The sequence below is a fragment of the Pogoniulus pusillus genome, chromosome 9 (genome assembly GCF_015220805.1).
Source record: "Pogoniulus pusillus isolate bPogPus1 chromosome 9, bPogPus1.pri, whole genome shotgun sequence".
NCBI lineage: Eukaryota > Metazoa > Chordata > Aves > Piciformes > Lybiidae > Pogoniulus > Pogoniulus pusillus.
In genome coordinates, this window is record NC_087272.1 from 6,244,870 (window position 1) to 6,268,634 (window position 23,765).

A 23,765-nucleotide genomic window follows, 5' to 3' on the forward strand; every position below is an offset into this window, starting at 1 on the left:
TTTGCCCAGCAGCGGCTGAAACTGTGTCTGCTCTAAGGCAGAGATAACATATTACAGAAGAATTAAAGCTTATTTAAATGTATTGCCCTTAAGTATTAATCACTCTCCCAGGGTTGTGTCACAGCCTGTGCCCTGCGTCCAGGATCTCTGTGAGGCTGGAATCTTCCTGGCTTGAGAGGAAATGATAAGTGTTCCCAGACTCTGGGGTAAACAGGTTTTCTCTAACCTTTTCTCCTGGTGTGAGGTGGTCTCTGCCTCGATGCTGCTGGTTTTCTGGATGCTGCGTGTCCAGGGATGGTCAGATGGCAGGATTCCAGGAACAGGAGAAGGATTTGTCCATACAGCTTCTGACACGGTCCTTTCACAGCTAGCAGGCTGTGTTTGTGGGTTTGCAGACAATCTAGAAGGTCTGCTGTCCTGATTCTCCAGGCTATAGCAGTGGGCATGCAGTGTGTGCCAGGCTGCTGAGAGACTGAGCTCTGTGGATAAATGCAAAATAGCAGGCCAGGATGCACAGCTGGCTCTAGGTTTAGGGGGCTATCAGCTCCCCATATATGTATCAGGTGCAGGCGTGAATGTGAAGGTACACAGGTTAACTGCGCCTCAAGATCGAAGTAAGAGGTCTAAAGCCTCTGAAAGTATGCAAGTGAGGGCCAGATTCTATGTCTAGGCCTTGCAAGCGGGTCAGGGCAGCAGGATGCTGCTATATGGATCAGAGAGCTGAGCTTGAACAGCTAAGTCTGAACACGTGGTGCACCTTTGCACCCCTCTTTATAGACTGTGAGCCGATTTGTGGCTCTTTGGCCATCTAAAGTGACCAATCAGGTTGGCAAACCTTACCTTAATAGGTAGGAGCTGTTTGCCTGGACCCTCCCAACTACGGGGATCACATGGGCGGACCCCAGGGATACATGGACTCTGTGTGTGTGTGTTACACAACCTGTTTACTACCATGGGTCCTGGCAGAAAAACATGTCCAGGCATAGAGAGGCCTCTGTTTTGGGCTGCTGCCCCTCCACCACAGTGGGACCATGCTGATAGTTGTCATTTCAAGGTGATGACCCATATTGTTTGTTCAGCATCTCAAAATTTTAAGAGGGGGAAAATTAATGATCTGTCTTGTAATACCTGTAATGGACTCAAAATGCATTTGAAATTATGTGTATATATTTTAAACTGTTTAAAATGTTCTCTTCTCTCTAGAAAACACAGAAGATATTCTCGTGATATATGAACAAGAAGCAGAAGAGTGGGCTCTGTACCTAAAATCTCTTTTCACGCACGTAGTGAATGAAGGAGGAATATTACTCTACAATCTAGAGACTTCATCTTTCAAACACCAGGAGTTATACTCTTTATCCTGTTATAAATGTAAAGTCCTGATACTCTCATGTGGCCTTCTAAACTGCCTAAATCAAAAGAGAAGTTACTTTTTGGAACGAGTTCTGAGGCCTGCAGATAATGTGGTGATTCTGCTTTGCGGGGTGGAGAATTCAGAGATTCTTTATGACGTACTGACCTTAGACAGAAGCAGCCAAGAGATTTCCACTGACCAGGAGCCCGAGGAATACCTCTCTGTTGTCACTGGAATTATACAAACAGGTAATCTGGAAATGAAAACTTTGCATGATTATTAAAAGAGTTTTCCTAGCTGTGATAATATCATTTGGAAAAGAGAAAAAGCTGTAATTCAGACCTTTCTGGGGAAATTAATTCTGTTCAGCTTGGTCTAGCATTTTGATGATGCATTTGTCATTGAAGTGTGTTGAAACTATTGTACTCCTAGTCCAGCTCCAGTTTTGCAGGGAAACAGCTTTGGAAGGTCTAAAAGCTGCCTATGGCACCTGTGGACCTACTGTCACTACATCCTGGTAAGTCAGAAGAGCTGACATAGACTTATTTCTCTGTTTCCTTACCTTACAAATCTCAGAAACTGTACAAAACTGTGGATTTATCTTTCATCTTTTTCAAAATGCCTTAATGTGACAGCATGTATGACTCTTCAGATAAATCTGACAGAATGAAAAAATAATGGCTTAGACCCAGTTTCAGGGGTACCATAACTTCCTGTGCGACACACAAAGCTGTAAGCACAGAGGTTATTTTCACTTTTACCAACCCAGCTGATATGCTGTGGTGGGTTGGGAATTTCCACCCATATCCACCCCCTCACTATTGGTATTTACCAGACCAGCTCAGAGGGTTTGGAAGCAAGATGAAAGCTATATTTACAGCAAAGCAAAATTTACAAGCATATATACACAATATATTTACAGGCATTTACAATTAAGTCCAAGTTAGAAATAACACAGAAATCCAAACTCCCTCCTGGACAAAGGAAATTGCCAAGAAGAGGCTCAAAGCTACCTGCTCTTTCTCCCCTCTTTTCCCAGACAGGCAAACAAAACAACCAGCAAAGCTTGCACTGTTTTTCTGTGGTAGCCAAGGTTAGTGGAGAGATACTCGAGTGGAGTGAGGAAGGAAGCAAATAGATTCAGCATTCCAGACCAGAGTGGGACAAATTGTTCACATTTTGGCTTTTTTATTCCTCTCAGCAAACCAATGAATGATTAGACTTTGCCATTATCTGCTGGGATTGGTTAGCCTGGAGAAGAGGAGGCTCAGTGGGAGACCTTATTGCTGTCTACAACTAACTGAAGGGTAGTTGTAGCCAGGAGGAGGTTGCTCTCTTCTCTCAGGTGGCCAGCACCAGAACAAGAGGACACAGCCTCAGGCTACGCCAGGGGAAATTTAGGCTGGAGGTGAGGAGAAAGTTCTTCCCTGAGAGAGTCATTGGACACTGGAATGGGCTGCCCGGGGAGGTGGTGGAGTCGCCGTCCCTGGAGCTGTTCAAGGCAGGATTGGACGTGGCACTTGGTGCCATGGTCTGGCCTTGAGCTCTGTGGTAAAGGGTTGGACTTGATGATCTGTGAGGTCTCTTCCAACCTTGGTGGTACTGTGATTATTTTCTTTTTACAACCAATGATTTAATTTCTGTCATTAAAATATCCCAATTAGCCTCCAACCAGCACATACATCTGTACCGAAAGGACAGAAACTGTCATCCACTTTGTATATCTTTGTACATCCAGGGAAACTACAAAGAAGAATTAATACAAAAATTAACATTTCTGGAATGTAAAAAAAACTCTCCGGCGGGTGAGACAGTGAAATGGCAAAATCTGTGCACATGGTTGTAGTTTAGCCTGTCCAGGCTGCACAAATGAAACCAGTTAATACCTTTAGGCAGACAGTTGTATGGGCCCCTTTGGAAAGCTGGTACAAGTTGTACACAGGTTTGAGGTAGATGGCTTTGAGACCATATTTCCTACTGCTTCTTCATAGTCTCTACGTCTCCTATCTCCTCTCAGCTCTTGATATTTTGGCAGGGATTTGTCTACCAAACAGAGCATTGTGCTTCTGTCTTTGTTATTTGCAAGGTGCTGTTTTATTAGCATGAGACATCCTGCAGTTCAGGAGTTTTGCTCGGAAATTAACCTGGCTAGGAATGTTCATGAGCAGCCAGGAAGATTCTTTTGAACACAAGTGTAGAGAGACCCCAGCTGAGTCAGAGTGACCTGCTGCCTTGTGCTTGAGCAGATGAGCTTAAGTGTACTAAAAAGCTTTCAAACCCGCTCCCAGTGTGTCTGCACACAGTCTGGCTATATCAGATCAGTGCTTTTGAAACTTCTCCTTCCCAACCAACTCCTTTTCTGGCATTTCATGCTGTTCTGTATTCATTAACCTTTTTCTCAGTGTAACTTTCTCTGAATGTCTTACTGTTTGGGGGCTAATTAGAGTTGTATGGTTCAGTTTCAGGAGGTAATGTTTGCAGTTTCTGACTGTGTCTGTTACATAGCCTCAGTCTGAAATTCCTTAGCAGGTTTTTAGGGGAATGAAAACAGTGAGTCTCTACTATGTGTGAATGGGGATATATAGGAAGGAGTTGTGCCCAGAGACAGTTGGATGATTCATACACAGGAAACTGCACACTTTCCTGCAAAGATAAACTGTTTCTTAGAAGACAGATGATAGTTCATAGATTTGTGAATTCACAAAAACATTTATTATTATTATTATTATTATTATTATTATTGTGTCTCTTTTGACAGATAGCAGGTGTAAGCCTATTTTACAGTATCACAGTATCATCAGGGTTGGAAGAGACCTCACAGATCATCAAGTCCAACCCATTACCACAGAGCCCAAGGCTAGACCATGGCACCAAGTGCCACGTCCAATCCTGCCTTGAACAGCTCCAGGGACGGCGACTCCACCACCTCCCCGGGCAGCCCATTCCAGTGTCCAATGACTCTCTCAGTGAAGAACTTTCTCCTCACCTCCAGCCTAAATCTCCCCTGGCACAGCTTGAGGCTGTGTCCTCTTGTTCTGGTGCTGGCCACCTGAGAGAAGAGAGCAACCTCCTCCTGGCCACAACCACCCCTCAGGTAGTTGTAGACAGCAATAAGGTCTCCCCTGAGCCTCCTCTTCTCCAGGCTAACCAATCCCAGCTCCCTCAGCCTCTCCTCGTAGGGCTGTGCTCAAGGCCTCTCCCCAGCCTCGTTGCCCTTCTCTGGACATGCTCAAGCATCTCAATGTCCCTCCTAAACTGGGGGGCCCAGAACTGGACACAGCACTCAAGGTGTGGTCTAAGCAGTGCAGAGTACAGGGCAGAATGACCTCCCTGCTCCTGCTGACCACACCATTTCTGATGCAGGCCAGGATGCCACTGGCTCTCTTGGCCACCTGGGCACACTGCTGGCTCATGTTCAGGCGGGTTTCAATCAGCACCCCCAGATCCCTTTCTGTTTGGCTGCTCTCCAGCCACTCTGACCCCATCCTGTATCTCTGCATGGGGTTGTTGTGGCCTATGGACCCTCCACAACACACACATCCTGGAAAAAAATTAAATACAGCATGTGTCTAAGTTCATATTGAAAAAAACCAAAATGAAATCAGTATTAGGATAGCAAAAGAACTAATTTTCTTTTCTTTTAATAGGATCAGATTTTATTCTTGGTAGGATCTTGCACTCCTTACTTAAAGGTTTATGAGGATGGAACTTGGTCAAGAAAACATTATTACAGCTACAAAGTTAGATGTTGAATACTCAGAATTTACAAGTGTAATTGTTACAGTTTGGGACTAGGGTCCTAATTGTGAGTAAAGTTTTCTAGAGCATTCAGAGTCCAGGGGGATGGACTCTTACTCTCAAAGGGGCTGAAGAAACTGTAAGAGATATATTTATCCCATTCCTTTGCTCTAAGAAAATTCTATATTGGTTGGAGTTCAGAGTGTTCTTGCCCTCTTGCTTGCTTGGTTTTCCTTCTGTCTTTCCCTCTGGACTTTCTTCTTCTCTGCATCAACCATTGTTTGAGCTATTGGTAAGAAGAGAGAGATAATGCTGTGTTAGCTGATAACAGCCCCTGGGCTCTGTCCAGAGGGGTGTACAGAGTGTCTACGGGGTGTAGCTGGGCTGTTGTCTAGTTTTATATGTACACATGTAATTTGTATATGTTTCTTGCCTTTTATATTTAGCCTTCTTTTGTAAATAATAATTTCATTTTACTTTCAAATTCTAAATAGTGTGATAATTTACTCTCTGGAGGAAAATTCCAGATTCCAAGTTGTGTAAAACCACCTCAGCATAGCCTGTGACTGCTGGGTCTGCTGAAGCCATGCAACAGCAAGTCAGCTGTGGCCTTCATCCATAGTACTGGTTGCCTTCCTGCCCCTTGGCCCTGCCAACAACCTGCCCTCATTAGTGCACAGAATAATTAGTGCTTAGTTAATTAGCAGTTCTTTGATACTTTGTTTTGTGCTCAGGTTTGAAGTTGCATTATTTAGATATCAAATGCCAATCAGATCCTAACATCCTTTCCTGTGGAAGTCCTTTTTGCCTGGAGTGCTGTCCAAACGTTACTTTGTCATCATTTTACGTACTAGTATTGAGCAACATGAGGGTGAAGTGTTTGTTCCACTTCTGATACCACTTTAACACATTATCTTTTCTGACATTTACCAGTATACAGTAATTTTTACAGTCATATTCAAACTCCCTTTAATTTCAGGTGCATTTGTCATGCTTAGATGACTGCAGGTCAGCTGTAAGATCTTTCACAGAAAAGTGCAATGCAAAACTAATGAGCACTTCTGAAAGGCATATTTGAAAAACCTTCTGTGTTTTTGCCTCAAAACTTCAGAATGGGAACCTGGAATTACCTAAATTCTCTTTTACCTCTTACATTAATGTTTTGTCAGATGTGAAATACCAGGTGATATCATGGTCCCACGTAATGCAAGAGTGGCATGGGCAGGTATTGTCTAATATCAGAAAGTCTCTTGGTAGTGAAGCCATCAAGAGCATTTCAACAAATCTGAACCACCAGAGTGTTTTGGCATTTGACCAGAAATGTGGCCATTGCTTTCTTGGCCCAATACATCAGCAGCATTGCACAGCTGCTTTTTTCTTCCAAGCTTGAAGCCATTCTCACTTTCCTGTACATGATTCTGTTCTCTTTCTTCTTGCTCAGCTTCACTGTTTGCTTTTTACTTCCAGGGAAACTTCTCTTCCTCAAGCCCACATTTTTAACCTGCTATGGTAACCTGATAATATCAGTTATCAGACTGATATCAGACAGGGATGTCTACTAAAAAGAAATAAGTCCAATTACATCTAAAGATCTCTCTAGGCTTTTTCCTTCTGCTTGGATTTTAACTGTTGTGGCTTTTTTTCAGCCTGCAAAACTATGGTTTCAAGAAAGATTTATTTTAGATTTAAAATAGCCTATGAAATTAATTCTAAAGAAAGGCAGTGGAAATGGGTGTAAAGAGATTTCTTCTTTTTTACTGTAGATTGCTTATCTATTTATTTCTTGACTCTTTTCTATTTGGTCAATTTTATTTCATCTGTGTGTGTGTCCCAGCTTGATTTCTGACGCTAAGATCTTCCTTAGGGCAATCAAAGGATTAAACGTTCTGTGATACAGTCAAGTAGGATAGCAATGACCTCTGTCGTCAGAGTTGATGAGCAGCTAATGATACTTCCAAGTGGATAGCACTGAACAATTACCCTTTTTTTCCTAGGTAAGCCACATAATGAAAATCCTGGAGACTCTTTGTCTTGCATCTATGAAACAGTTCTTGCAGACGGTGAGTTGAATTCCTCCTTGCATTTTCTCAAAGCAAATACTCGAGAAAAATACTTTTGTTTTCTTACATCCTGTCAGACATCAAAGGCAATCAATTAAGCTTCCCATAGCATACAGATGTGTAGAGGAGCTTGCCTTGTTCTCAACCATCCACCCACACCTCACAAGAATGTGTTTGCAGATAAGTGTGAAAAGAAAGGGGGAGATTCAACAGAGACATTTCCTTTTTTTTCCTTCAGTTTCAGAGTAGAGAAAAAGGAAGGCCTGAAGAGCTTCCCTTTTCTGTTCCCAGTATGAGGAGTTTTGCTTGTAGTAAAGAGAGAGCTGATTTGAAATTTCAGAGGGATCAGTCCTACTTGGATCATTCGTTGGCTGCCAGAGGTTGGGAGTGGTCTGACTTCAGAGCATGTTGGCATTTGCCATTCTGGCTTATTTCTGTTTGTGAAAGCCTGTAAAGGCCTTTCTTAGGGAAAACAGACTGGAAAAATCTCCACTTGCTAAAATTAACAAGCTACATAACATGTTTCCCATCCCCAGTTCTTACTTGACTTTATTTCTGGGTTGCCACTGTTGGGAAGTGCTTGACAGCACCAACATGCTGACAGATGGAAAAAGATGACTATTTTGGAACTCCTGGTGTGGCAGGCCTGTGCTGCTGGACTCTGAGCTTTCTCATTCTTTGGGTCTGTTTTGCAGGTGAGGGCTATAGGCAGGAGGATGCTGCAAGTTCACTGACACAAATTCGGTGTATGTCACTGTTGTGTACAGTGCAGCATTTTAGCTTTTCCAATTAATTCAAGGCATGAGCACCAGCCCTTGTGCTTTTAAATTCTCCACTCATTCTTACTTACCAACACAGAGCAATCATGGATCATCTGGATTGGATTCTTTTGAGGTACAATTAAAAGTGTAGGTACGCTCAGGAAGCGCGCTGGGTGCACTGCAAATAAGTATTTCACAGGTCCAGACCAGAACTATTTGGAAATATGCCCCTTTGAAATGTGTGCAATATTGGTATTTAATACCAACCATTTCTCTCTATTAAATCTTCTCCTATCCCTAATCTAATTCTTCTCACCAAAATATTCCAGCTAGTCTCAAACTAGCGCAGCAATACAATGAATTCTATTGCCAAGGATTGAACATATACTTCATCTAAGGTGTTCCTGTGAATTACTGACAGCATCACAACATTTGGCTTGCTTTTTCTACACTTCCCTGTTTTAAATCAGTACTGATCACAGAAAAAAAGCAGCAGTTGGATGAGAATATTGATTACAGAATCACAGAATTTCTTAGATTGGAAAAGACCTTTAAGATCATTGAGTCCAATGATTAGTTTCACACCGACAAGTCCTTGACTAAACCAGATCCCTCAGCACAACATCTAATTACTATGAATCACTATGGTTGGAAAGGACCACCAGGATTATCCTTTGTGATGGGGATTGTGTGTGATTCTCATGGCATATTGGCTGTAGTGGAGTGATCTCAAGCATAAAGCTGCTGTAAAGCTGCACTGTCTTCTCCTTACAGAACTATTTGTTACGGTTTTGAAGGAGGTCTCTTTTGGTCTTGTGATGAATGTGCTATGATTTGGTGCACTGATAAAGTGTGTTCATCTAAGGAAGGCTCATCATCCAGGTGCTCATTAAGCCAGCATCACTGTTCCTTTAATTCATGATAGCGATGGCCATAAAATGAGACACTAGAAGAGGGAATGATCAGGGAAAACAGAGAATCCAAGGAAAAGAAAGGACTGGGGAGATATTCCTCCAAGCTGTTTCTGCTTTAAACCCTAGCTCCTTTTCAAGGAATCCTTTTCTGCTTTTCTATGATGCCTGAAGACCAGCTTCACAACGTAGTCTACTGTGGGTGCCTTCCATGGGGTGCAGTCCTGCAGGAGCAGATTGCTGCAGTGTGGGTCCCCAACATGGTCACAAGTCCTGTCATCAAACCTGCTCCATCATGGGCTCCTTTCTCTCCATGGCTCCTGACCAGACCCTTCTCCAGTGTGGAGTCTTGGCCTTCTTCAGGTGCAATCACCTGCGGAGGCGTGGGTTCCTCCATGGGCTGCAAGTGGGCATCTGCTCCACCATTACCTCTGTACACTGCAGAGGGTCAGTTTGCTGTCTTGGTACAAGCTGCAGTGGAGTCTCTGCTCCAGTGCACCTCCCCCCCCCTTTTCACTTAGTGCCCATATAGCTGCTGCACCGTCCCTGGGGGTCTTCAAGAAAAGACTGGATGAGGCACTTAGTGCCATGGTCTAGTTGATTGGTTAGGGCTGGGTGATAGGTTGGACTAGATGATCTTGGAGGTCTCTTCCAACCTGGTTGATTCTATGATTCTATGATTCTGCTGCAGGTTTCCCCAGTTTCTTTTTTCCCCTTTCTCAAATATGTTATTGTAGAGACACCACCAGTGTTGCTGGTCTACACAGCCATGACCAGTGATGGGTCCAGCTTGGAGCCAGGGAAGCTTCTAGCAGCTTCTCACAGAAGACACTGCTCTGCTGCCAAAACCTTGCCACACAAACCCAACAGAGTTGGAAAGAGCAGTGAGTGAGTTACAGGACATGGGGTGGGAGGAAACCAAACTAAACCAAAACAAATGATATCCAATGAAGGAAAGGTGAGCAGGAGCTAAGAATAAGAAGTGATTGACTGAAGTGAATTGCACAAGGCCTTAAGGGAAAAGGTCAGAGAGTACATTGGAAAATGGAAAAACTATGTGATCAATGAGATCCTTTAGGGAAATATGAGTTGCAAGTAGCTGTGATAACAATTGATTTGCTAGTGAGTGATGGACAAGATCCAGCTGTAGAATGCTAATCACCATGATATAAATGCATGAGGACTAATTCCTATGGGCGAAGAGTGAACAAATCATGTCTTTAGCTGTTCATAAATGTTATGTGTTTACTTTATTTCCCATTTCTGTATAAGAAATGCAGACTTATTTTTATTGCTAGAAAGCTGTATTTTGAGGAACTCCTTTGTGATTCCAAAGGAAATTTTCTGCTCCTCAAAGAATCATTATTTGTAGTAAGGGTGGAAGAGTGAGGCAATCTTATTAGGACCTGGGTATGTAGTCTTGTAACCATAGGGACAAACTGTGGATGCCATATTGTGGAATTGCATTCATCATTTTCCTGCAAAACAGAGCTAACCTCAGCTTTAGATCCCACTCTTTAAGTCATATTCAGCTTCAGCAAAGGCTGTTCCCCTTCTGTGACACAGCCTTGTCTTTTTTAACATTTACCATGACATGGCATCCTAGCACTAATTAGCTGAATCAATTAGGCGTGGGCAAGCAGAGCATAAAAGGAGGATTCTGAAGTGTAATAGCCATCTGCCTACTAAGTTTAGCAACCTTTGGGTCCTGCTCAGAGGCCTCATCAAGCTAACATGTATGCCCATACTGTGCTACCTGTGTTCTGTATCAAACAAAACCAGAGAAAGGCTGGCACTTTGGAACAAAACTGATTGCATCTCTTCTGTGGATAAATGGCTGTCAGAGTACCTCTGCTCTGCTATTCTTTCCTATAATGCTATCTGCAATCCTATTTTGCTAAAATGTGTGTATTCTGAGGTCTGGGCTTTAGATTAAAGGACAGTGTCTTAGGAGATAAAAAGACTTCAGATTACTTTTCTATTCATAACCCTTAAGAAAAGAAAAATAATCAAGAGTTAGAAAGCAAGTGTCTAAAAACATCACCCTTGATTGTGTTCCTGAGAAAGCAGTGTACCTTTTAGCCCTCTTTAAGGGTCAATAGATGTTAGCTGTTTCACACTGAAGGTGGAAGTAAACTGCAAAGCAGCCTGTCCCTTAAGTGCGTCAGTCATGCGACAATTCACTGCCTTTTTTTGCCCTTCTTTAATAGCCAGTGTGTCTGGCCTGAGGCCTTCTGCTGACAGCAACTGTGGCAGAATGGCACAGAGAGACGTGGTCTCTTTGGTAGATAGGTCTCGTGTAATGTAGAGCTTTACAGATCAAGAGCAACATCATCCATTTCATTCCGGCATTGACAGGGGCCCTGGTCAGGAGATAGAGCTCTGCTGTCATGCTTGGGAGTAAGATATGTTTGGTAAATGAGCATTCCAAGCTAGCTCCAGTTAACAGACTGGTTTAAGGGATGCTGTGATGTGGAGTATGTTGTCTTGTATCAATAAACTTTTGGATACTATCAATTATATGGATTCTGTACTGCAAGCAGGGCAGAGGTTGTCAGTGTCTCTCCCCCTAGCCTCACCTAATGCACTTGTTAAAGGACTTCTCAGTTTGTCTGCCCACAAGGAGTTCCTTGAGGTTGATACTTGCAAAAGCATAAGCTTCTATTCATCCTGAAATCTGAGCTTTTGGCCTGTCTATGAGGCCACGTACTTCCCCAAGGTATGACTTGGTTCTAAAATACTCTGCTCTAGCTGGGTTTTTTTGTATGTATTTAATTCCCTATGTAGCTACATGCCACTTCTGTGTCCACACACACTGTGCAGCTTGTGCCAGGCCAGTTACAAGAGGTTTACGTTGTCATTTAGAGAAAACAGCTGCAGCTAGCCCCTCTGGAACAGTAAGGAAGTTGGAGGACCATTTCATCCGGCAAACAAGTTTTTGAGGTCTTCTACCAGCCCTTAGTGCCACTGATCTCTATGCTTTTGTCTTCAGTGGTACTTTGAGTCAACAGCAGAAGGGTAACCTGCCTATGTTGTGGAAGTTGTCATCTCAGATTCTGGGCAATGTTTAGTGCAGTATAATCCTTCACTGAAATGTAGGTGAGATATGTGTGTGCTGATACCACAGAGAAATGAAGCAAAAATGCCAAAGTGTTCTTACTGTGGTAAAACTCCACTAACTCTGGAGTGGATAGATGGACTCTTTAATAAAACATTAGGCTGCTGCTGCACACAGAGGGACAGACTTCAGCTTGCTTCCCCCTGGAAAAGAAACTGGATGAAGTATGCAGAACATACAAACTGGAAATAACAGGCTTGGGCTCCATCAGCTGTTCTGCTTGGCACCTAAATGATCTCAGGCAGGTGGTTATTATTTCCAGACTAATCAGTCTGCCTAATAGTGTAGAAACTCTTTAGGACAGTCTTACTGTGTGTCCAAAGCTCAGCAGAGTGGCTGTATTATCAGTGTAGCTGAAGATCATCAATTTGACTGCAGTAAAAATAGTAATGTGAATTAATATATAGTAAAAGATAAACTTGCCTCCTAGAAGTCTCAGATTGTGTGCATCCTAACCAAAACATTGATTACTGACCTTAAGTCAAGTCTTTCTTCCGAGCCAAAGACCAGTTAGAGGAACTAGTTAGTTGTCATAGCCTTAGATCGCATCTGAATGTATGGCTAGAATTGTAATGGAAGTATATATATGTGATGGTTTGGGTGTTAACCTGCCCCCCCCCACACACTTTGGAAATCACCCAGACTAGACTGAGCCAGCTCTGGAAATATGAATGAAGCTTATATTTACATCTGGCACATTATACAAGCAGGTACTTAACAGTATATACAGTTATAGACAAGTTAAGAGATAATACAAAAACACAACAGCCCTCCCAGAAACCTGAGTCCCCAGAAGGGGCTCCCAACTGCCCTTCTACCTTCTCCCACCCCTCTGCCTCACCCCAGATGTTGCATTGTGCCCCAAGGAAGAATGGAGGTTGGCCAGGGGGATTAGGAAGCAAATGAATTAATCAGAGAGATGGAGGGTGAGGTTAGAGAGAAAATGCAGCCCACAGCTCAGGCAAAGAGGGACTCCCTTAGCTATGTTTGGATTCTTGTCCTTATACATCACAGGAAGCCTGTGAGTGCAGTAGACATCCCCATTGTTTCTCTTTCACAGCCTGTGATCTAATCCTTCTCACCAAAACATTCTAGCTAGCTTCAAACTAGCATAATATGTAAAGGAATGCTGTGGTTTCATATAAACTATTTCTTAAAGATTAATGATAAATTCATGGTAAATTGCTTTTTGCTGGGTCTACTTTTTAATATATATATATGGAATCCTAGAATCAAGCAGGTTGGAAGAGACCTCCAAGATCATCCAGTCCAACCTAGCACCCAGCCCTATCCAATCAACTAGACCATGGCACTAAGTGCCTCATCCAGGCTTTTTGAACACCTTCAGAGCCAGTGACTTGAAGATGGGATTTTTTTATTTCATTATCAGATCCAGTCTGGCTACCCACAGAACACTTTTACATCATGTGTTGATGTTTTTCTGATGATTTCATTATACTACAATTATATCAGAGTGGTAAATTGTTACGTTATGTCCAAAACCATACCTGGTGTGCTAGTTTGAAGCTAGCTAGGATGTTTTGGTGAGAAGAATTAGATTACAGGCTGTGAAAAAGAAACAACGGTGATGTCTACTGCACTCATAGGCTTGCTGAGATACATAAGAGGATGCTCAGGGGTGACCTTATTGCTGTCTACAACTACCTGAAGGGTGGTTGTGGCCAGGAGGAGGTTGCTCTCTTCTCTCAGGTGGCCAGCACCAAAACAAGAGGACACAGCCTCAGGCTGTGCCAGGGGAAATTTAGGCTGGAGGTGAGGAGAAAGTTCTTCCCTGAGAGAGTCATTGGACACTGGAATGGGCTGCCCGGGGAGGTGGTGGAGTCGCCATCCCTGGAGCTGTTCAAGGCAGGATTGGACGTGGCACTTGGTGCCATGGTCTGGCCTTGAGCTCTGTGGTAAAGGGTTGGACTTGATCTGTGAGGTCTCTTCCAACCCTGATGATACTGTGATACTGTGATAAGAACAAGAACACAAACATAGATAACAGAGTTTGCTCTCTGGCTTTTGGGCTGCACTTCTCTCTCTCTAACCTGCTGTCTGTGTGACTAATTCTTCTGCTTCCTAACCCCCTATGCTGATTCTCCAAACTCACCTTGAAGGTAAGGCACAATCTGGGGTAAGGTAGAGAGGTGGGAAGAAGGTGGAAAGGTGGGTGAGAGCCCCTCCTGGGGACACTGGCTTCTGGGAGGGCTGTTGTGTTTCTGCATTACCTTTTACCTAGTTTATTTCTGTCTATAGCTGTATAGATTGTAAAAAATCTGCTTGTATATTGTGCTAAGCTGTAAATAGAGCTTCATTCTTTAATTTCCAGTGGCTGAGTCTAGTCTGGGTGATTTTTCTTAAGTGTGGGGGGCTGGGTAACACCCAAACCACCACACCTGTCAATACAGGAACAGGTGGGTATGCACCTTCATGATCAAATCTATCTTTGCCTACACTCATACACTAATGCATGAAACAATACACGCGGGGGAGTTCCAGGGATTGCTCAGTTGGGGGAGAGAAAAAGCCCTGAATGAAAATTGCAGCACCATCTGTTGCGAAGATAACATAAACCCCAGCTCCAAATATTCAGCAAAGGAGAAGCTCTTCATAGCTTTTAAATGAACTGACAGCTTGATGCTTATTTGTAAGAAAGGAAAAAAAGAGTTCATCATAAACCAAGTAATAGAAACATTCCTAGGATGTGGGCAAAATAGGCCAAATCACAGAAAGCTGCTGGTTTTGACAGAGGAGCTCAAGCCTGCAGGAGAAACTGGGACTGAGAATGCTTTTGAGCAAAGCCAAGTTACCTGCCAATGTATTTGCAAAAGAGATGACTCAGCAAAGAGGGAAATGTTACTTAAAGCTGGTTCAATAATGAATATGTGTACCTTGGTCTGGAATTTATACCTGGTAGAAAACAAATGAAGGAAATGAAGAACTAAGTCAGATGTCTGTAAGTCTGAGTGTGTATTTAGTAATTTTTATATGGCTTTTAGAAACTCTTTCATTCCTAAGCCGTATCTTGTCGATAAAAGACAACCTTTTTCAACAGGGTAGGGAAGGAAATCTGCTTGGAAACCGTATCTTAGAAAGGGCTGATGGTGAAAATGAATAAATCTCATGTTCATGCTGAGGGAAACAGGCTCACTGAATGGTGCCCAGTGTGGTGGAGGCTTCCTTCCTCCGCATGTCTCAGGGCCTTTCTCAGGTCATTTATGGAGCGGTTTATGCAGTAAGAGGCTGCCTTTCCAACCTACTTTTTTCTGAGTTCATGCAGTATTTACAAACACTCACACTTTAAGAGGATTTGCTTTCATAAATGTCTGTGATAAACTTATGGTGGATTTCAGGGACAATATGATGTGCGTAAGTGTTTTATGTCCTGCTTTTTCCACATTACAGGAGATTAATTTGAGTTGTGCTTTCTTTGGTTTGTTTTTGTTTGGGGGGGGGAGCTCTCTATTCATTTACGTGGTGTATGTTTGGCTCGTTTAGGGTTGTGGTGGGGAGCTTGCTGGGTAGTTTTTTGTGCTTGGTTTTTTCTTTGGTTGGTTGTTTTTGTATGGCTCTAATTTCATCCATATTTCTGCAAAGAACTCTTATGTGTTTGACTCTTTAAAGCTTTTGAATTCCAAAGAAGTCACTTATACACAAGCACTTTTTCAGTTTTACTTCACAGGATCCAGTGAGACCTGCTTTATCTCATATTGTGCTGGGGACTGGTCCTACCATCTTACCTGGGATAACTCTTGCACTTAAATGATCTGTTGAGTGTGGCCTAAATCATAGGATGTTAGGGGTTGGAAGGGACCTCTGGAGATCTTTGAGCAATGAACCACTTCTGTTATCTTTCTAGGCTAATTGAAGGTGTACTTAAATCAGTGGTAACCATGCTCTTCATCAAAAGAAATAAATAGTGCTCTTATAGGATCACAGGATGTTAGGGGTTGGAAGGGACCTCTGGAGATCTTTGAGCTATGAACCACTTCTGCTATCTTTTTAGACTAATTGAAGGTGTACTTAAATCAGTGGTAACCATGCTCTTCATCAAAAGAAATAAATAGTGCTCTTATAGGATCACAGGATGTTAGGGGTTACAGTATCACACAGTATCACAGTATCACCAAGGTTGGAAGAGACCTCATAGATCATCAAGTCCAACCCTTTACCACAGAGCCCAAGGCTAGACCATGGCACCAAGTGCCACGTCCAACCTTGCCTGGAACAGCTCCAGGGACGGCGACTCCACCACCTCCCCGGGCAGCCCATTCCAGTGTCCAATGACTCTCTCAGGGAAGAACTTTCTCCTCGCCTCCAGTGTAAATTTCCCCTGATGTAGCTTTAGGCTGTGTCCTGTTGTTCTGGTGCTGGCCACCTGAGAGAAGAGAGCAACCTCCTCCTGGCTACAACCTCCCCTCAGGTAGTTGTAGACAGCAATAAGGTCACCCCTGAGCCTCCTCTTCTCCAGGCTAAACAACCCCAGCTCCCTCAGCCTCTCCTTGTAGGGCTTGTGCTCGAGGCCTCTCACCAGCCTCATTGCCCTTCTCTGGACATGCTCAAGCATCTCAATGTCCTTCGTAAATTAAGGGGCCCAGAACTGCTCTTACAGGATCACAGGATGTTAGAGGTTGGAAGAGACCTCTGGAGATCTTTGAGTCCAACCTCCCAGCCAGAGCAGGACCAGAGAATCTAGCATAGGTCACAGAGGAACACATCCAGACAGGCCTTGAAAGAGTCCAGAGAAGGAGACTCCACAACCCTTCTGGGGAGCCTGCTCCAGTGCTCTATGACCCTTACAGTAAAGAAGTTCATCCTCATGTTGAAGAGGAACTTCCTATGCTGTAGCTTACATGCATTGCTCCTTGTCCTACAACAGGGCACAGGTGAGAAGAGGCTGTCCCTTCCTTCTTGACATCCAGCCCTCAGATATTAATATACATTTAGTAAATCCTTTCTTAGTCTTCTCTTTTCCAGACTAAAAAGCCCCAAGTCTCTCAGTCTTTTTAATCCTCCTTATTTTAATCTTTGACACTGTAATGCTCAGTGTTTTCTTTCGTGTGGCAAATCAGCCACGTGTGCTTAATTAACTTTCCTTTCCTTGTCAACTACCTACCCTGATATTTCTCATCCTCTTATACATTGTCTCATCTAGGGATAAATGAGGACCTTTTTTGTGATGCAATTTCAGTTCTTCAGCTAGCATTGCTTTAACAAGACCTGAGGAAGGACTGAAATTTGTTAACCTAGCAGGCATTTTGCTTTTGTAACACCAATTAAATTTGGGCTGTGAGATTCATTCCATGGGTAGCCTTAGAAAACAAGTAAATCTTTCATAAGTTTATATTTGCTGCTATTTTTATTACCCCAAATCTGTCACATACGTTGTTGACTCAAAACATGTAGCAAGTACCAAGCAATCAAAGGCAGAGTCAATTTATGATCCTCCTGTAGGCTGCAATAGGGATAGCTAAAGAATACTTGGGGAAAAAAGGGGGAAAATCTGGAGACAGGGAGGAGATTGGATGCGGCAGGAAAGCTGTTTAGAAACTGTGGTGAGGAACTAATTGTCGAATCCACAAGGAACTAGAGATGCTTCATTAAAACCTTTCTGTGAAGGCATGCAGTTTCACAGTCATTTCATTAAGTCAATTTGAAATGTTCTATTGAAAGCAGTAATGCATTCCAAAAGGTTTCATGTAAAATATACCCAATTGATGTTTTGAAGTGGAATGAATTAAAAGAGAACATTGAAACAGGATTAAAAACATCAGCGCCGTGCCCAATTAATGAATAACTCTTACAGTAAATAGCTGTCATTTTATTATTTAAATATGAACTCAAATTTAAGATCAGTCCTTTGAATGTGGCTATCAAGAGTAGTTACTTGTCAAAAGTAAGCCAACAAAAATAACCCGATGGAAACAGAGCATTACCTTCTACGATAGACACTCATTCCCGGTAAGGCTGCCCTGAATACTCAAGGGAGGATTGTCATAGATTTTCCATTCTTTTTAGCTTCTAGCCCACAGTGCTGCCCAAGCATCATTAGGTGTAGTTAATAATTTCTTACACTTCGATCCTACAAGAAAGGGTCTGGGTTTATTCACCCATTATTGTAATCATTACTACTGCATTTTAAAGAACCTCACAGGAAGGTCACCATTATATAAAAAGTTAAAAGAACACATTCACCAAGCCACAAATACCTTTTAATAAGTCCTCTCTCTTAGATGTTCCAGCATTATAATGATGTTCCTTTTATGTTTCCTTTAAGCTGATCTTCACCTACAGTTTTAAAATCTTGTTAAGTGATCTTTTTTTTTTCCTGAAAGCCTTGGCAATTAGATGAGCTCCCTGGCTGTTGCTGTCAGGTTAAAAGCAAAGACTATAAGGAGGATTCACAGTCAAGGTGTTCAAAATGTAAGTGTTCAGAAGACCTGTAGATCAGGCAACACCTTCTACCCAGAATTTACATTGCTCCTTTTAGGCTGCTAGGATCACATTCCTGTAGTATGAAAGCTGTATGAGCAGTGCTGGTTTATTTACTTACGGGTGTAAGTAGCAGCAAAAGAGGTTCCACCTCAACACAAGGGGGAACTTCTTTACTGTAAGGGTCACAGAGCACTGGAACAGGCTCCCCACGGAGGTCGTGGAGTCTCCTTCTCTGGAGACTTTCAAGGCCTGTCTGGATGTGTTCCTCTGTGATCTGTGTTAGATAGGATTGTCCTGCTCTGGCAGGGGAGTTAGACTCGATGATCTCTTTGGGTCCCTTCCAACCCACAACATCCTGTGATCCTATGATTTTAATGTCACCAAGCCAAGACTTCCTTCATCTCTGCTATATTGCTTGTTCAGCATTTACAAATAACTCTTCTTGTGGTTGCTTTGCATTCCACATTCTAGGACAGACACTGTGCAATTACTGGTAGGCATCTGTCTGTTGGTTCTGGAGTTTAGTTGTTAAATACATAGTAGTGATAATATAGATCCCTGTTATTCCTAGGCTGCTGTTCATGGCTTTCATTGATTGTCAGATAGACCTAAAAGAGGTCTTGCATGATGGATTTTTAGCTAATAAATTGCTAACCATTTCCAAGTCAACAGGGGAATCCCTCATTCTCTTGATTATCCAAGTATTTGATGTAAGGACCACATTGTTTAATAATTTGTCTAAACTCTAGGGCTGTCCAATCTAGGGCTGTACTGACTGGTTGAAGTCTTGCTATGTAGAAAAAAATTACAACAGAATTAACACGAGAAGAAAAATCCTGATTTAAACCAACTTGGTAGCACTGGGATTGACCTCAGCAGTTATGAACATTAAAAGGTGGAAGTAACAAATGTCATCTTTAGTAGACTGTAGAAGTAAAGTTGTCATGGACTTCACATGGATGAGAATGCACCCACAAGATCCGTGAGGAATGATCACTGACAGAAAGCTGACATCTGAGAAACCAGTGCCTGCCAGATTTGGTATTTGATCCTTCATTTTGTCAGTCTGCTAATGAAACTGAGGGTTTTTGGGTTTTTTTGTCTTTGCAAGACTCCTTTGCCTAAAGTGGCAGGAAAAAGAAATCACAATCAGCATACACCTCGTGTCAGTCGGCTTCTGAAGCAAATTCTATGTAAACCCTAAACCCAAGGGAGGTTTAGATTGGATACTAGGGAAAAATCTCTTCACCAAGAGGATTGTGAAGCACTGGAACAAGCTGCCCATTTAGTGGTGGAGTCACTGTCCCTGTAGGTATTTAAAAGATGTGTAGATGTGCTGCTGAGGCAAGTGGTTTAGTGGTGGTTTGGCAGTGCTGAGTTAACAATTGGACTTGATGACCCTGGAGTTGTTTGGGTTTTTTTTCATTTGTTTGGGCTTGTGTGGTTGATTGTGAGTTTGTTGTGGTGGTGGTTGTTGTTTAGGGGTGTGTGTGTTTATTTGTTTGTTCATTTTCCCACATCTCTCACAGTAAGAGCACATCTCTGGGGTGGAATTTACATAGATCAGACACAGCATGCCTGAGTTTCTGTACTGCATTCCCTGGCATAGCTTCACTTATCAGACACGTTTATTATAGAAAAATGTTATTAGATCTATTCCTTTTTAAGTAAGCAAGGTTGGTGTGAGGGTTAGAGTGTTGCCTGTCCCCCCACACTTAAGAAAATCACCCAGACTAGACTCAGCCAAGCTGAGAATTACAATGCAGCTTTATATTTGCAGCTTAGCACAGTATACAAGCAGGTATTTACAATATGTACAGCAATATGCAAGTTAAAAAGCAATACAGAAACACAACAGCCCTCCCAGAAACCAGAGTCCCCATGAGGGGCTCCCAACCACCCTTCCACCTCCTTTCCACCCCTCTACCTTATCCCAGACTTTGCCGTACATGCAAGGTGAGTTTGGAGAATCAGCCAGGGGGGTTAGGAAGCAGAAGGATTAGTTACACAGACAGCAGCTTAGATAGAGAAGGGAGGCAGCCAAAGCCAGAGAGCAACTCTGTTATCTCTGTTTGTGTTCTTGTTTTTATACGTCTCAGCAAGCCTATGAGTGCAGTAGACATCACCATTGTTTCCTTTTCACAGCCTATAATCTAATTCCTCCCACTAAAACATCCCAGCTAGCTTCAAACTAGCACAGTTGGTAAGGCAAGAGAACATACTGTATCTAAGTGGTACCTACTGGGGAATTAAAGGCAAGCAAGAAGTGAGAAAACTAATTGTAAGTGATCAGTTGGTGCTGAATGGGAAGAGTTCTGTGCCATGTAGGAGCAGTGTGTGGTTTTTATACCTCAGTCACTTAGGAACTGTTGGAAAAAATCTCAGGGTGGCTGTGGTACTTGTTTGAGCAAAGCCAAATTGCTAGTGCCCTATATTCTGCCCATTGCTAATTTGTATTAATGCTCCACATCCATTTAAGAGGAAACTGTGTGCCTGGAATGTTGTTTGTGATCTTGAAGGTAATTGGCTATGAGTGTTCCATAATTTACAGTAGTACAAGATACCATTGATGTCTCTCAAAATGTTTTCTCACCAGCCAGTCAGGACTTTTTAACTCTGAGCTGCTTGGAATGATACCATTAATCTAACTAGGTGACTGCAGTATGCTGGATAATCCTGTGTGATGAAGAGCTGCTGCGGTCCTTTGAGATGGGTGGCAAGAGCATTTTGTACAAGGTAATAGAGTGTCTGGGAAGGAGTAGTAATGATACAGCCAAGAAGTGTGAAGAATAGCTTTTCTAAAACACAAGCTTAGTCAGAGCTCTGCAGATGCAGTTGTCAGTTCTCTTCTATTTCCTCATTAAAATTCTTTTATTTGGTGAAGGATTTGTTATGGCTCTTGGGCCTTTACCGCTACAGCAAAGGAGAAAAGAACCTGGTTGCAAGCTGTGTGACTGATGTAGCACTTCCAAACCCAGAACATCCTATACAAAAAATGCATGCCTTCAGTCCATTGTTTGTCCATGAAGGAAAGCAAAGACTACAGAGTCTGCATCTGTCAAGGGGTAGGGCTGGGCTGGCCACTAAACCGATGACAGATGCTCTCTACAAATCCCCTCTCCTCTCCCAAAGGACGAGAGAAAGGGAATAAGGGAGAGTGACTTATGAATTGGAAAAGAAAACTAAAGTTGATTTAATGAAAATAATAACAACAAAATACATAGAAGTAGACAGAAACCAAATATTGAACCCAACCCCTCAGACAGTTGGTCACCGTCACCACTGATTCCATGGCAGAAGTCCTAGACTGGACTCGGTGACAGACGAGAGCAGAACTCAGCAGCTGGATTCTGGAACTGGATTCAGGAACTCATGGATCAGGAGTGAAGGTAGAATGGAGAGTCCTCCATGGGCATGAAGGGGAGCCTCATGATTCCTCAGCCATTTACTAAATATGATGTGTATTGAAGGGATACCTCACCGGTCCCTGTAAGGACACCTGTCCTGTCTGCTCCTCCTTACAGGTGCAGCCTTTTACACTGCAACCCATGTGGTACACAAGACCTAGCAGTGGGCTTGGCCTGCACACCAATCCTTGATGCTAACTGGAAGCATGGAGCTTTGTGTCTGCTAGAAGCAGACCCAGTGAAAACATGCCATTAATTTCAGAAAGTGTGGTTACTCAGAAGGGACTCAGCTGAAAAGTAAAATCACTGAACAGTTCTGTGACAACTCAAATCAGAACAGTGTCAATAAAATCTGTGTCTACTGTCATGGTTACCTGATCACAGGTATTCCTACCCTCATATAAAGCCTGTAGACAGACTGATATTGCAAACATGTAGCATGTCCTTGCTTACATATAGGGAAAGCAGAAGTGCAGTTTTTATCCCGGTGTATGAGTTTGTTCTTCTGAAACTACAAAGCTGTCTGATGTGTGCGACCTCACTGATTGCTGTGACTGTAGTATGAAGCCTGTGCCTCTTTTGATGAAGCCTATGAGCAGAGCCTGCAGGATCAGAACTTCAGAGACAAGCCCTTTACCAAAGGGGAAAGCCATCATGTTTCCATCAATGGGAATTTTGCCAGGCTTTCGTGCAGTGCCTTTAATGTGACTTCAAATATCCTACAAGTACTATGTTGAAGACCACATAACTTCCATGTCATGTTGATCTGGGTTTATTAACAATGTCTTTATAATGCATGATTTATTTCAGATCACGAGACTAGCTCTGCTGTCTGGGGAGCATCAGAAGAAACAGACTTCACTTTTAAAACAGAGGTACTGCCCGAAACATCAGAAACTAACAAGCAGTCAATATTGGTGCTGCCAGGAAGAATATCATGTGAGGTGAGTGTTGGGAACTGGCTGAAGGAGAGGGGACACGAGTCCCTAGAAGCTTGTACAATCAAGCCCTTGATGTGAGGTCTGAGTATTGAAGTGCAGTTAAGTCGCAGTAGTGTATGTGAAGAAGCTCAAAGGAATTTGTCCTTGAGCCTTCTGAGAAGCAACTTCTGTGGGACTGTGTGCAGATTAGGAGGGAAATAGGAGGAACATGCAGATTCCAATCTTTAGATGTACTGCATTGCATGCTGGGTTTGCACTAACTGGGGTGACACTAACCTAAAAGTGGATGCTCTGTAACTTGAAGCCTGATGCTCTCAATAAACCTTTGGAATGTCGAGCAAGCTAACTCATATTGAGTCGTCGCTGACTTTCCCGCCCTCGCAGGTAAGGTTTTTGAGTGCTAAAATCTTTGGGATAACATTTGGTGGTGTTCTCCTCTGCCTGCTGCAGTCAAATTGATGCTGTAACAGTTTTGAAAACCAATGAGAGATAAGGGGCTAAAGTAACAGTGCATCGAGACTGCAGTGGGATTTGTTTTGCCTTTGTGTCACATCTACACTGCAGATAAACTATTTGCAAATAAAATCGTTTTGGGACAGTTTTGGAGGCATTTTAATGCTGTTAGAATTGTTTGACAGCTTGGGTAGATACACTACTATTATGTGGGCCTTGCAGTTTAGAGGGAGCATATAGTCAGGCACTTCTTGAGATGTATGGATTGTCTCGTGGTGAGACTCTGTGATGGGTACATGCATATGTGCCCATGCCACAGGTTACACAGCAAATGTGTGTATGAGTTTGTGCTTTGTCTTTTAGCTAAATCAGAAATATCTGTACATGCATATCTGATGGACACAGGTGTTCAATCAGCTGTGAACAGAGGAAGTAGAATATCTAGCACTGTGTTCCTTCTATGTGATGGCCACAACCAGATACAGAGGTTGTGGTGCACATGGAATGCCATGTATTTTGCTTGCCATCTGCCTCTCAGAGATGACTTAGCACATCATCTCATTATTCAGATCAGTATAGATCTA

At 42.8% G+C, this 23,765-nt stretch overlaps 1 protein-coding gene across 5 annotated transcripts in view; it reads left to right on the forward strand.

Moving 5' to 3' along the window:
- Window positions 1-23,765, forward strand: part of BANK1 (B cell scaffold protein with ankyrin repeats 1) — a 202,231-nt gene that overhangs the window by 23,307 nt on the left and 155,159 nt on the right. For 4 of the 5 annotated variants that reach the window (XM_064148402.1, XM_064148398.1, XM_064148401.1 and 1 more), the window contains exons 2-4: window positions 1,204-1,602; window positions 7,087-7,152; window positions 22,598-22,731. In XM_064148402.1, the coding sequence (XP_064004472.1) occupies window positions 1,204-1,602; window positions 7,087-7,152; window positions 22,598-22,731 (599 nt within the window). The remainder of the gene's footprint in view (window positions 1-1,203; window positions 1,603-7,086; window positions 7,153-22,597; window positions 22,732-23,765) is intronic. The other variant, XM_064148399.1, reaches the window with a different exon arrangement.